At 45.1% G+C, this 12,657-nt stretch overlaps 1 protein-coding gene across 1 annotated transcript; it reads left to right on the top strand.

Moving 5' to 3' along the window:
• Positions 1–4,600: 4,600 nt before the first annotated feature.
• ITPRIPL1 (inositol 1,4,5-trisphosphate receptor interacting protein-like 1) lies at positions 4,601–6,722 on the top strand. The gene is made up of 2 exons (XM_006873527.1): positions 4,601–4,697; positions 5,025–6,722. Exon 2 carries the CDS (start codon positions 5,039–5,041, stop codon positions 6,680–6,682), a length of 1,644 nt encoding a protein of 547 aa, XP_006873589.1. The 5' UTR covers positions 4,601–4,697; positions 5,025–5,038; the 3' UTR covers positions 6,683–6,722.
• Positions 6,723–12,657: the final 5,935 nt, after the last annotated feature.

Consider the following 12,657-nt stretch of genomic DNA (forward strand, 5'->3'; position numbering starts at 1 on the left):
GAATGACAGAGGCTTTCAATACCTTATATTTTCACAAGCATTCTAAATGTGTGCAACTAAGCCTTTTTCTGCTCCACATATAGTTTAATGTCTTAGTAGATTCCAGTGTAGGTTGTACTGAATTTGTGTTTGCTCAACTTCTTCGAAATATTCTCCCCTCTAGTTGCTCCAATGCAAGCTTTTCAGAGGCAAGTCTTTCAGTAACTTCAAGCTCTGTATTTACTCCTTGAATAAACAACACCAGTTGAGCAGTATAAGTAATATCTGTTGGCTTATCAAGAGTCAAGGAAAACCACTCAAAATCATTTGCCTTGTTTTTTACTCCTGTAAAAAACTATTGATGCTTCTCCTGATGTGCTCACATCTTTGAGCAACTCCTGTTCTCACCAGAAGGCTAGTTGTGTTAAACTTCTGGATCTATTGAACACTTTAAGTGACCGTTGGTAAATGCTCACTCCTTACTTGGTTAACAAATGAACCCCTCTAATACTTACTATGGTTGTGGTCTCATTTTAATTTTTGTCAAGAAATTCTATGGTGATGAGATGTTGTTGAGTTCTGTAGAGTAAGTTCAAACTCCTAGTAACCCTGTATAGGGTGTCGAAGGCTGTAACTCTTTGCAGGAGCAGAAAGCCTCATTTCTCCCATAGAGAAGCTGGTGGATTTAAACCGTGGGCTTTGTGGTACACAGTCTAGTGCTTATCATCCAGAGCCACCACACTGTGATGAGATGTTGTTGTTAAGTGCCTTTGAGTCGGTTCCGACTCATAGCAACCCTGTATTGGGTTTCTGAGGAGTAGCTGGTAAGTTTGAACTGCCCACCTTGTGGTTCACAGTCCAGTGCTGATCCTACATCGCCACACCAGGAGTCCTTGATGAGATAGTGTTTAATTTTTTCTATTGCTTTGAAATATTGAATGTTGTACTATTGTAATGATTACTTAATCTGGTTACCAAACCCAACCAAACCTATTGTCATAGAGTTGATCCTATAGGACAGGGTGGAACTACCCCATAGGGTTTCCAAGACTGCAAATCTTTATGGAAACAAATTGTCACATCTTTCTCCCTCAGAGTGGATGGTGAGTTTGAACCACCAAGCTTTCATCTGATAAAGTCAGCCTTTATGGTACCTGTTTAACGCAACAAAAAATTTTAGCATAATCAGCACAATGCTTTGCTATCTAATTCAACAAAGAAATAATCCACACCTCACAGTGCCTTGAAAGTATGAATGATATTCAGTCTCTTTTTCCTCTTCATATTTTGAGATGATGGGTATACACTGGTTAAAAACACAAGCCCAAACAGTCTGGTATGATGATGCATAGCCCTGAAACGTCACTGAGTCATAACTGTGTCACTGTGATTTGTAGTTTGCTCAGCAGTTTGCATCGATGAGTATCCACATGTACAGTAATCTTTGGTGCAATGATTCCATTCTGCTGTTGTAGTGGGAAAGCAGTCATATACAAAAGAATGAGTGTGGCTGTATTATGGTAAAGCTATTTATGTTGTTGTTGTTATGTGCCATGGAGTCGGTTCTGACTCACGGCGATCCTATAAAGGGTTTCCGAGGCTGTAAATCTTTACAGGAGCAGAATGCCCTATCTTTCTCCTGCGGAACAGCTGGTAGGTTCGAACTGCTGACCATGAGGTTAGCAGCCCGATTCGTAACCACTACGCTACCAGAGCTCCTTTATAGAAACTGAAATTTAAAATTTATATAATTTTCATGTGCTACAAAAAAAATTATTCTTCTATGGATTTTTCTCCCCCAGTGACTTAAAAATATAAAAACCATTTTTAGCACAGTCTAGATTTGGCCTGTGGGCTGTAGTTTACCAACCTCTGCTTGAAAATAACTATTTCATAATGAAACCAAACCCAAACTAGTTAACTTTGAGTTAACTAATTTTAAAAAAGTTAATTCACTTTTTGAGTTGATGCCAACTCATGGCAATCCCATGTTTGTCATAGGAGAAATATGCTTAATAAGGTTTTCTGGTTTCTCTCTCTCAAAATGCTCCATAAGTTTTCAGTGACTGATTTTCTTAAGGTAGATCACTGTGCTTGTTCCCTGAGGCATGTCTGGGTGGAACCTCCAGTTAAAATGTTAATTGTTCATCACCCAGGGACTCCCCTCAAAAAGGCATTGTGTAATTAGGAAATATTATGACTCATGTTATCAAACTTACCTCTGCCTTCTGGGCTAGAAATGAGGCATCTTTGGAGATTTTCCTCTAAGTTCTATACCAGACAAACTATAAAGGAGGGGAGTTGAGGAAAGAATATCACACAAGGTCCAGAGTATTGGAAAAGCGTATGTTTATCTTGGATGCTGAGCAGGCCTAATGTGTAGGAAAGGTGCACAGATAAATTTTAAGTACTTTTTGAGGGACTGGGAGGACTCAAAGTCATAGAAAAATCTACCTCAGAACCTGAAATTCCATGATTGGTTTAAAGCTATGAGCCTTGTTCCAAAGTCAATTAACCTTCTTTCTTATCTTGTTTGCATATCCAGCCCTCTTTACTTTATAAAGTTCTTTCTTAAACACCCATCTCACCAGAAGAATTACCCTGTAGGTTTAAAAAATTCTTATCCATTTGGGTCTTAAGCCACCTCTGTGTCCTTTCATGACAATCTCTTTGATGGGAGAAAGTGATCTGGGGTAAAACTCCTAAAACTAGGTGTGAAGTGAAAATGAGGTTCATTAAGGGTGCTGGAAACACTTTCCCCTGCACTATTTTTCTCAGGCACCAGGGTATAACTTGGTATTGGTGGTGGTAATGGTTGTGTATCACTGACACATAGTAAACCTGTATAAGGTTTCCGAAGCTGTAAATCTTTACCGAAGCAGAAAGCCTCATCGTTCTCTCACAGAGCCACTGGTAGAGTCGAACTGCTGACCTTGTGGTTAGCAGCCCAGCTCGTAATCTACCAGGGTTCTTTATATAATTTTTGTTGTTAAGTGCCATCGAGTCGGTTCCAACCCTGTCAGCGGTTCAAACCTACTTTTGTTTTTGCAGTCCAGCGTATTAACCCACTTATATAACTTGTCCTTTGTTAATTTCTACTTTTGTTACCTTGATCCTCACACCTAAATTACCAGTAAGTAAACTACCCGCTGTTCCGCGAGAGAAAGATGAGGCTTTCTGCTCCCGTAAAGATTTACAGGCTCGGAAACCCTATGCAGGGTCGCTGTGAGTCGGAACCGACTCCAGGGCAAATAACAACAACATTCGCTCGGGCGCAGAACTGAGTGAAGTAGATGCCGGCGGTGTAGTGCACCATTGTGCACTCCCGGCGACACCTAGAAGCTGGGCCATGAGTGTGTCTTTCAGACTGGAGTCTTTGCCCCCTCTGACCTCCCCACAAACTGATGAAATCGGTGCCACCAATGAGGGCGTGCGTCCCTCTGGAGGTCCCAAGTCTGAGCTCCAGCACCCAGCTTTGCCGCTGGAACTTGGGCAGGAGGAGCTTGTCCCGGCCGCGGGGTGGAGCTGGGAGGAGCCGGGACGGCGGGAGCTGCAGCAGCCGGTGGGCTGGCACGCTTGGAGCGGCCACCGTACCCTGGGGACGCTGGAGACGACCACGGTGGTGGCGTTACTCGACCCGGACTCACAGGCGCGCGCACAGACATGGTGTGTTCCCGGGGAAAGGGGTTCAGGGCCGCTTCTGCGGGCGGAACCGGCAACGAAGCGGGAGTTCCTACCCCGCCGGGAAGAAGGCGAGGACCGTCAGGCCGCACTGTCTCTTTAAGACCATGTTCTTACTAACTTCGACGGTGAGTATAATACTTGGCCGCTCATCTCCGGACAAACCCGGAGGAAGGATGGGCCCCTGACTCAGGAGGCGTGGTCTGAATAGGTCTGATGAGACCACAAGTGTCTGCACGGGATTTGGGGGGGAAATTATGAACGGGGAGGGCTCCCCACTTTGAGCCCAAACCGCTAGGTACCTTGTCAATTTTTACAGGACTTCTGGAGGGGTAGTGAGACTAAGCAAGGCCAGCCTCTGCACAGTCCTTCATGACTCGGTAAGCCCAGTAGTTTGTGAACTAGTGGGATGAAAAGCAAGAAGTTTAGGGTCTTCGGTGGGTGGGGAGGCCGAGGCATATTTACAGAAAACAGTGCTCATGGCTTTTAGTTTTCAGTAGCTGAATGATCTCTTAAAGCTGGTGCTGAAAAGTACAATGGTCACATGAAACTGCTCAATGGTGTTCCCCATCAAGTGGCACCCAGGGCACATCCATACCTGTTAAACCCTAGACATGCCCCTGGTGGGGAGGCTGAGGAACCAACTACTGCTCTGTCCTCTGGATCTTGGACACCTGGTTCTTCTACAGTTTCCTGGGCTGAGAGATAGAGCTATGCCTACCTCTGAGCCTGACCCTATGAGGGAGCAGAGAAGCAAGCAGTGGAGAGATGGCTGGCAGCTTTGTGCCTCCCTGAAGCCCAGTGGAGGTTTTCTCACTGAGAAAGACAGAGGGGGAGAGGCCCAGCCTTTTGATGACACAGAGTAAGCAGAATGAGGATTATGAAGTCACAGAGGAAGTGGGATAGTATAGCTGGAGCCTGGGCTTGGTTGCCAGGAGACGGAAACCCCCAGACAGTTTCAGTGCTTTCTGCCTGTGGAAGGGAGCCTCTGGGATGAGCAGGGCATATCTGGTGCCCATGATGGACTGATGAGTTGGGTGAGGCCACCTTATCCCTCCCCATCCTACACAGAAATGAAAAAAGTCTCCCCATGTCCACAATCTGAAGGCCTAATTACCACCCAAACCATGTGGAAGGAAAGCAGTAGAGAGACTGAGTGGCACGTTTGCTGTCTCCCTTTCTCCCAAACCTCCTCCTGGGCAGGCCAGCTTACACAGTGCAGTCCCAACTCTGTGAGCTCTCTGTTCCGCTTGAGTAGTTGACTTCCAGGATTTGGGGTTACAGGGCTCTGGGGGAATCTATGCACTGGAGAGCAGATGCACCCAGAAGATCACCACTTACCGCTCACCCTCCTACTTCTCCAGATGCAGAGGCCTCCATGGCTGTGATAAGCCTGCTGTTCTTGGCTGTGATGTATGTTGTTCACCACCCCTTGATGGTCAGTGACCGGATGGACCTGGACACACTAGCCAGAAGTCGGCAGCTGGAGAAGCGAATGAGTGAGGAGATGCGCCAACTGGAGATAGAGTTTGAAGAGAGGAAGCGAGCAGCTGAGCAAAAGCAGAAGGCAGAAAACTTCTGGAAAGGAGAAACGTCCAATGACCAGTTAGTGCTGGGGAAGAAAGACATGGGATGGCCATTCCAGGCTGATGGTCAGGAAGGGCCGCTGGGCTGGATGCTGGGAAACCTGTGGAATGTTGGCCTCTTTTGCCTCTTTCTCCTCTTTGAGCTCCTGCGACAGAACATGCAGCATGAACCAGCCTTTGATTCCAGCAGTGATGAGGAAGAGGCGGAAGTCCGTGTTGTGCCCGTCACTTCCTGCAGCTGGCTCATCGACTTCCCCTCACAGGAGGCCCTAGAATCCTTTTATGAACACTATGTCCAAAATACCATCCGTGACCTTCCCAGCACCTGTGAGTTTGTGGAGAGCTTTGTGGATGATCTGATGGAGGCCTGTAGGATGCTCAGCCGCCGGGAAGCTCACTTGCAGCTGGAAGACTGCCTGGGCTTTGGAGCTGCCTTTGAGAAATGGGGAACCCACCAGGAGACCCAGAAATTGGATGTGCTGGTCCCCATAGTGCCCCCTCAGGGCTCGATGTTTGTCCTGGAGATGAGGGATCCAGCCCTGGGCCGCCGCTGTGGCTGTGTGCTGCTGGAGCTGGAGTGCATGTGCAAGTGTGAGAAGCTGCTGGGTGATGTGTTGTGCCTGGTGCACCACAACAAGGACTACTTGGCTTCCCCACGCAAGTGTAACAGCTTCACCAAAGCAGCCCTCTGCACTGGCTCCCACCTGGATGTGTTCAAGACCACACAGTGGTTCCGGGACCTGGTGAGCAATGCCTGGGCCCTTGTGGCCCACAAGTATGACTTTAAGCTCAGCCTTCCACCATCTACCACCTCCTGCAAACTCAGGCTGGACTACCCCTCAGGCCGCTTTCTCTCAATCAACTTGGTCCTGGGGGTGCAAAGAGAGGACACCTTGGTCTACTTGGTGAGTCAGGCCCCTGACCAGGAACAGCTCACCAGTGTGAACTGGCCTGAGTCCTTTGCAGCCTGTGAGCACTTGTTCCTGAAGCTGGTAGGGCGTTTTGCTCCGGAAAATACCTGTCACCTCAAATGCCTCCAGATCATTTTAAGTCTCCAGAACCTTCAGAACTTACCCCACGGGGCATCTTGTCCTATCCTCACCTCATACCACTTCAAAACAGCCCTCATGCATCTGTTGCTACGGCTGCCCCTAACAGACTGGCAGCACAATATGCTCTCTCAGCGACTCCAAGATATTCTCTGGTTCTTGGGCCGTGGCCTCCAACAAAGGTCTCTCCACCATTTCCTCATTGGTAACGCCTTCCTGCCCCTGACCATCCCCATCCCTAAGACGTTTCGGAATGCTGAGCCTGTCAATCTCTTCCAACACCTGGTTCTAAATCCTACAGCACATTCACAGGCAGTGGACGAGTTCCACAACCTTCTGACCCAGGTGAAAACTCTACCGTGTGCTCCATTAGCTGGAGCACATTGATGTAAAGGCTATTAAAAGGGGGAAAACGTGTTTCTGATTCTGCAGTCTGCAAAGGAGTTTATTTTTCAGATGTTATCAGCCATGTAGCCATATAGCAAGACCATCATCTTACCAGTGGGGGGCTATAATAAATGAAGACACTTTATGAGCATGGGGGTATAGTCTGAGGGCCTAATATAGGGTGGTTCTTCTGTAGTTTTCTTCTCCTGACTTACCTCTCATCATGATCCAGAGAGGGCCCAGTGAAAGAGATATGGGCCTTATTGCTAAAGCGTGCCCAGAAGACAGCCTGAGAAGCTGTGTTTCTGTTTCAACACTGATGAAAGAGACCCGAGAATGCCTCCATTTCAACCGATTCCTGTTAGTGAGTGACTTCCAACCACATTCCTTATAAACTGGTTTCCTTGTGAAGTTCTCTCAAAGCTAATGGCACTTCACTGCATCCCAATCAAATACTGTGATGGCAACTTCATGTAGTTTAGATCTATTTTTTGCAGACCTTCACAATTTCAAAATATAGCAAGATGCTTATTTTCCATTTTCATACTTTAGCTCTTTTTTCATATGACAAGATAGCTAGCTATTTTTATGCACCTGAAAAAAGAAAAAATGAATTCCAAAACTATCCAAATAATTTCTTAGTGTTGATTTGCAAATACTAAGTCTATAATGATCTGTCCTGTAACTGAGATGATATATTTACTATAAGTAAATAGCCAACAGCTGACAAATTTTATAACCCAGAAAAGCATTATAAAGCCCTTAACAAGGACAATCTTTTTGGGAGACTGTAATCCAGATACATCCTAATCTACCTTCACCTTTAGGAATCCTGGTGTTGCACTGTAGGATAAACACTGGACTGCTAACCGAAAGGTTGGCAGTTCAAACCCAACAGCTGCTCTTGGAAACCGTATACAGGATTGCTATGAATCAGAACCAACTGGACGTCACACAGCAACAACAGCAGTCTCTAAGATGAATGACTTTGTTTCTGAGGGGTGTCACTTGTTTGTTAAAGGGAAAAAGATTTAGCTACCACTTATGGCTGTGCTTTTTCTCCATCTGATAATACAATGTGCTTTGTCTTTGCTGTTCAGAGAAGACAAAAAGGGATTATTTATTTGAACTATGTAGTTCTGAAAAAATGGTCTCATCATCCTGATTGCCAGGGCAAGACAGGAAAGGACTATGAAGCAGCCCAGCTCTATACAGTAGTGATTCTAGAGATGTGACTGGTGTATTTGTCCCTTTCCAACCTTTGGGCATCCTGAGAAGAGGAGTGTTAAGAAATGCAGTTATAATTGTGGGTGTGGTTGTTTTGGAAATTCTAATGTTGTTGCTACCCAGCACTGACTGGAAGATCTACTGGGAAAAGAACCTGGTCCCTCATTTCACTTGACCTCAGGGGGATCAGATATGGCCTTTTTAGGCTTGAGTCCTAGAGTAACCCTCACCCCACAAGCAAAGATAAATGAAAAATGCCCCAGAAGCAGATGCCAGTCAATACTCAGGGGTCCTCCTATGCACAATTGCTTCTGTGCCTCCATGTCACCTGCTGGGATCCACCAGGTACTGTTTTCAAGTTAAGGTGCAAAGATGGTGTGGTTTTGGTGTCTTAAAATCCATCCATCTGCTTTTTGTTTAGAAAATAATGTGCTGGTGTTTTAGTTTCAAGTCAATAAAAGAAGCTATTTCTGTATAAATAGGAATCTGTGCAATAGCACACACAGCAGATCAGCATTCATACATGCCTGCTCCCAAGAAGTTCAGGTTACTATGAATAAGTAGCCTTCCGCAGTACATCTGGGCATTTCTCAATGTACCTGGAGCCACTCTGCCTTGTGGTTTCCCAATGACATGGCCAGTAGCCAGGAATGAATAAGACTGTAAAGACTATAAAGGTTGTTCATTTTCATGGGGCCTAAACCAAGAAATCTCAGTGCCTACAAACAAATGCATAAGCTTTAAAAGACGTTAAGTCTGCTCAGGTGGTACGATGTTCTAGGACTGTGGTTGTTAGAGTTCAAGACTACAAAGGGAACTGTCAACAAAGTTTGGGTGGGGCAGAAGGTGCAAGAAAGGATTGATTAAAAAAAACCAAACAAACCCAACAAGCAGTAATGGAAAGAACAGAAGTACAGTGTTCTGGGAACATGCTTATAATTAAAGAGGAAACTTCTCCAGATATTTGGAAAGCTAAGCTTTATTCCAAAACAAGGATATATCAGTGTAAGGAAAAGAAAGAAAGGGACGGAGAAGATAGTCTTCAACAGCAGGCAGGTTTATTGAGAGTAACCCTGGGAGGGGGTACTCTTCCATCACCAAAGGAGACCAAGAGCCCATCTGTTGTCTTCCAGATTGGGGTATTTAAAGGCTGTTTGGTCTGGGTACAGTTCTGGCCAGTTTACAATGGGCAGGGATATGGAGATTTGGGCAGGGGTATGGAGATTTTCCTGAAACCTGGAATTTCTAGGAGGAGGGTCTCCAGGTGTAACATAGACCCAAGCTTCCAGGGAGATTGGAAGCTCAAGCAGGACCCCATTCAGTGTCAATTGGGGGTAGTTGCAATGCTGTTCTGTTGATCAATGCCATTCTGTTGATCAGGCGCAAGGTCCTTCAATCAGCAATGATAGTAATGAGAAAACTTAGGGTTCATTGAGCATTGCCAATAGCGATTTTTTTCTTTTAAGTTTTTATTGTGAATTGAGTGATAGTTTACATGGGAGAACATCGGTCAGCAGGGGTGGTTTACATCTGGTAACTCATTGAATCCTGATGCTACAAACCCAGGAAGTAGACCGTCATCTCTAACACATAAGGAAAGAAACATGAAGCACAGAAAGGGAATGCAACTTGCTCAAAGTCACACAGTAAGTGGCAGAATCATGGGAAGAAAGTGCCCTAGTAACTTGTCAGAGAGGGAATAAAAGGGGGGGTGGTTAATGTGCTTCGAAAGGCAAAAAGCACTATATTCATTTTAAGATGAAAGGTGTTAAGCTACTGCTTGGAAATTCTAGAACACAGGAGTTATTGGTTCTTGGCCCAGTCTTTAGGAGGTCAGGAATTTCGTATCACACACAGAAATTATAGGCATTTGCTCAGAGGCCAAAATAAACGTAAAACCACTTCCAACTAAGAGTCCACTGAGCCTCACAATGACTTTCTCAGTGGCTCGCTTACATCATTAACTGCTCTGTGATATAAATCAGCTTTAGGCAATGCTGGAACACAGCAGAAGTGCATTTGTTCACATGTGGTCTGTGACTGCTTTTGTGCTACAATGGCGCAGTCTCAGCAGAGATCGTGTGACCTGTAAGACCTAAAGTCTGGAAGGTCAGGGCACATTTGAAATCAAAAGATTGCTGTCTAGGTAGTGAGGATGTTCCCAGTTTGTTTGGGGGAAGAATTCCCAGTGAGGGGTAAGATGGAGGGCCCCACTGCTACTTTATTTTTGCACAGAGGAATTGAGCCTTGCATACCACTGAGAAATCAATCATTCAATCTGCTGGCATTCTCAGAAGGCCTAACTCAAGAAACAAAGATGGCATTCAAAGCAGAAGGTGAAAAACCAGCCTGCACTAGGCGGGCCTGACTCAAAGATACTGGGGGAGGAGCTGGATCTGCTTCCTACCACAGTGCCCCAAGCAACCAGCTCCCAAATCAAACCAGTTGCTATGAGTCTATTCCAACTCCTGAGAATCCCATATGAGTCAGAGTAGAACTGTGCTCCACAGTGTTTCATTTTATTGTGATGAAAATCAACAAAGCATAATGCCATTGCACCATAGGATTTTCAATGGCTGATTTTTGGAAAATAGATTTTCCGGGCTTTCTTCCAAGGTACACTTTTGGTTAGCAGCCTTAACCATTTGTGCTACCAAGGATTCTAAACATGCTGCCTAGGGGACTTCATTATCACCACAGAACAACCTCATGCCTCTGCATCTAGAGGGTCAATTAGTACCCTTCTACTAGGGTAGTTTTTCAGGGGCTCCTGACTCACAGTCCGTGTCCACAGGGAATGCAGACTATCACAGTATGTTTCCGCTGTCTTCTCTCAAATGCTCTTAGTACATGTGGGCATGTGAGATGGCAGGGATCCTAGTATACATGGAGCCTACATGTTCACAGGGACCTGATTAGATTATATTGCCTTACTCTCATAAAGGCCAGCAAAGGCAGTATCAATCATCTCGTTTATATGTTGTTGTAATGCCATCAAGTCGGTTGTGACTCATAGCGACCTTATGTACAACAGAAGGATACACTACCTGGTTCTGTGCTATCCTCACAATTGTTAAGTTTGGGCCCACTGCTGCTGCCACTGTGCCAATCCATATCATTGGGGTCTTCCTCTTTTTGTTGACCCTCCACTCTCCCAAGCACTATGTCCTTCTCCAGGGACTGGCCCTTCTTGATAATATATCTAAAGTATGAGAGACGAAGTCTGGCCATCCTGGCTTCCAAAGAGCCCTCTGGCTGTGCTTCTTCCAACACAGATTGGTTTCTTCTTTTGGCAGTCCGTGATACTTCTAATATTCTCCTCCAACACCGTAACTCAAATGCATCAATTCTACGGTCTTCCTATTCATTGTCCAACTTTCACATGCATATGAGGCTATTAAAAATACCTTATAGGGAAGAAAATGAGGCCCCAAAAGGCTAAGCTGCCCAAACCAGGATTTAAATTGGTCTTCCAACTGTATTCCATTCATATTTAAGTAGTTGCTTGTTGTTGTTGTTAGGTGCCATCGAGTTGGTACCGACTCATAGCGACCCTATGCACAGCAGAATGAAACACTGCCCGGTCCTGGGCCAACCTCACTACTGTTGCCATGCTTGAGTCCATCGATGCAACTAACAACTAGTTATTAAATAGCTTAAATAACTAGGGCCTGAGAAAACAATGGTGAGTAAAAATACAGCTGCATCCTCTTAGAGTATGGAGGAGACAAGAAACAATCACAACAGGTGGAAAACTGCAATGGTGACAGGTTCTATGAAAGCCTGTAGGAAGGAGGCATGACTATATCAGAGACAGCCTCCTTGAGAAAGTCACATGAACTGAAATGTGATAGAAACTAACTGGGTAAAGATAGAGTGGAAGAGCCCCAGGTGGAAGAAATCACACGTACAGAGCTCTATGGTAGAAGGGACGTGGTGAGGGCAGGTCTGAAAGAAGGCGGATGTGGCAGAAAGTAAGGGGATAAGACAAGTTGCAAGACTGGAGAGACTGCAGGGAGTTTTGAGGACATTGAAATCCTCTGGGGAGGAAGTGGAGCCAGGGAGGAGGGAGAACACCAAGTGAGGGCAACAAGTCAGGTTGGTACTTGATAAATGCCACTCTGCTGCAAAACTCAGTGTGGAACAGGTAATGTGGGCTAGAAGATACTCAGAAGGATTGAAGAGAAGTAAAAAAGACCTCTAAAATTTTGTGTGGAGGTTAAGGGGGAGGGAGCAGGATTACTTTGGTGCTGATTTGGGTTCCTGGGTGACTGGTGGGATCATTCACAGAAATGAAGAGCTCTGTGAACTTTTTTTTTCTTTCGTTTATCCCATACTGTTTTACATTACACATTTGAAGGTGGTCACTGTAGGAACAAGTTCATGCTAAAACAAAACAAAACAACCAAATAGTTTTATAAAGTAGTTTTCAACAAAGAGAAGTACTTTTTAGTTGCCAAAATGACTGCGGGGCATTGATAGCTTTTAATGAACAGGGGGTGTCGGGTGTGTTCCCAATAAGCAAGGTAAACATGGGCTTACTTTCTGATCTGTATGAACAATTTCACATGGGTTTCAGATGTAATAAAAAAAACATAAAATTGTTCTTGTCAGGGACTGTAAATTTGAAGAGGCCTTAATTCTGTAAGAGGCTTTGATTCTGTAAAAAGGTGCTGTGGGATTGGGGAGAGACAGATGCCAGACATATCTTTGATGTGGTAAAAAATAAGAAATTGTTCAATACAGAT

The sequence above is a fragment of the Chrysochloris asiatica genome, unplaced genomic scaffold (genome assembly GCF_000296735.1).
Source record: "Chrysochloris asiatica unplaced genomic scaffold, ChrAsi1.0 scaffold00245, whole genome shotgun sequence".
NCBI lineage: Eukaryota > Metazoa > Chordata > Mammalia > Afrosoricida > Chrysochloridae > Chrysochloris > Chrysochloris asiatica.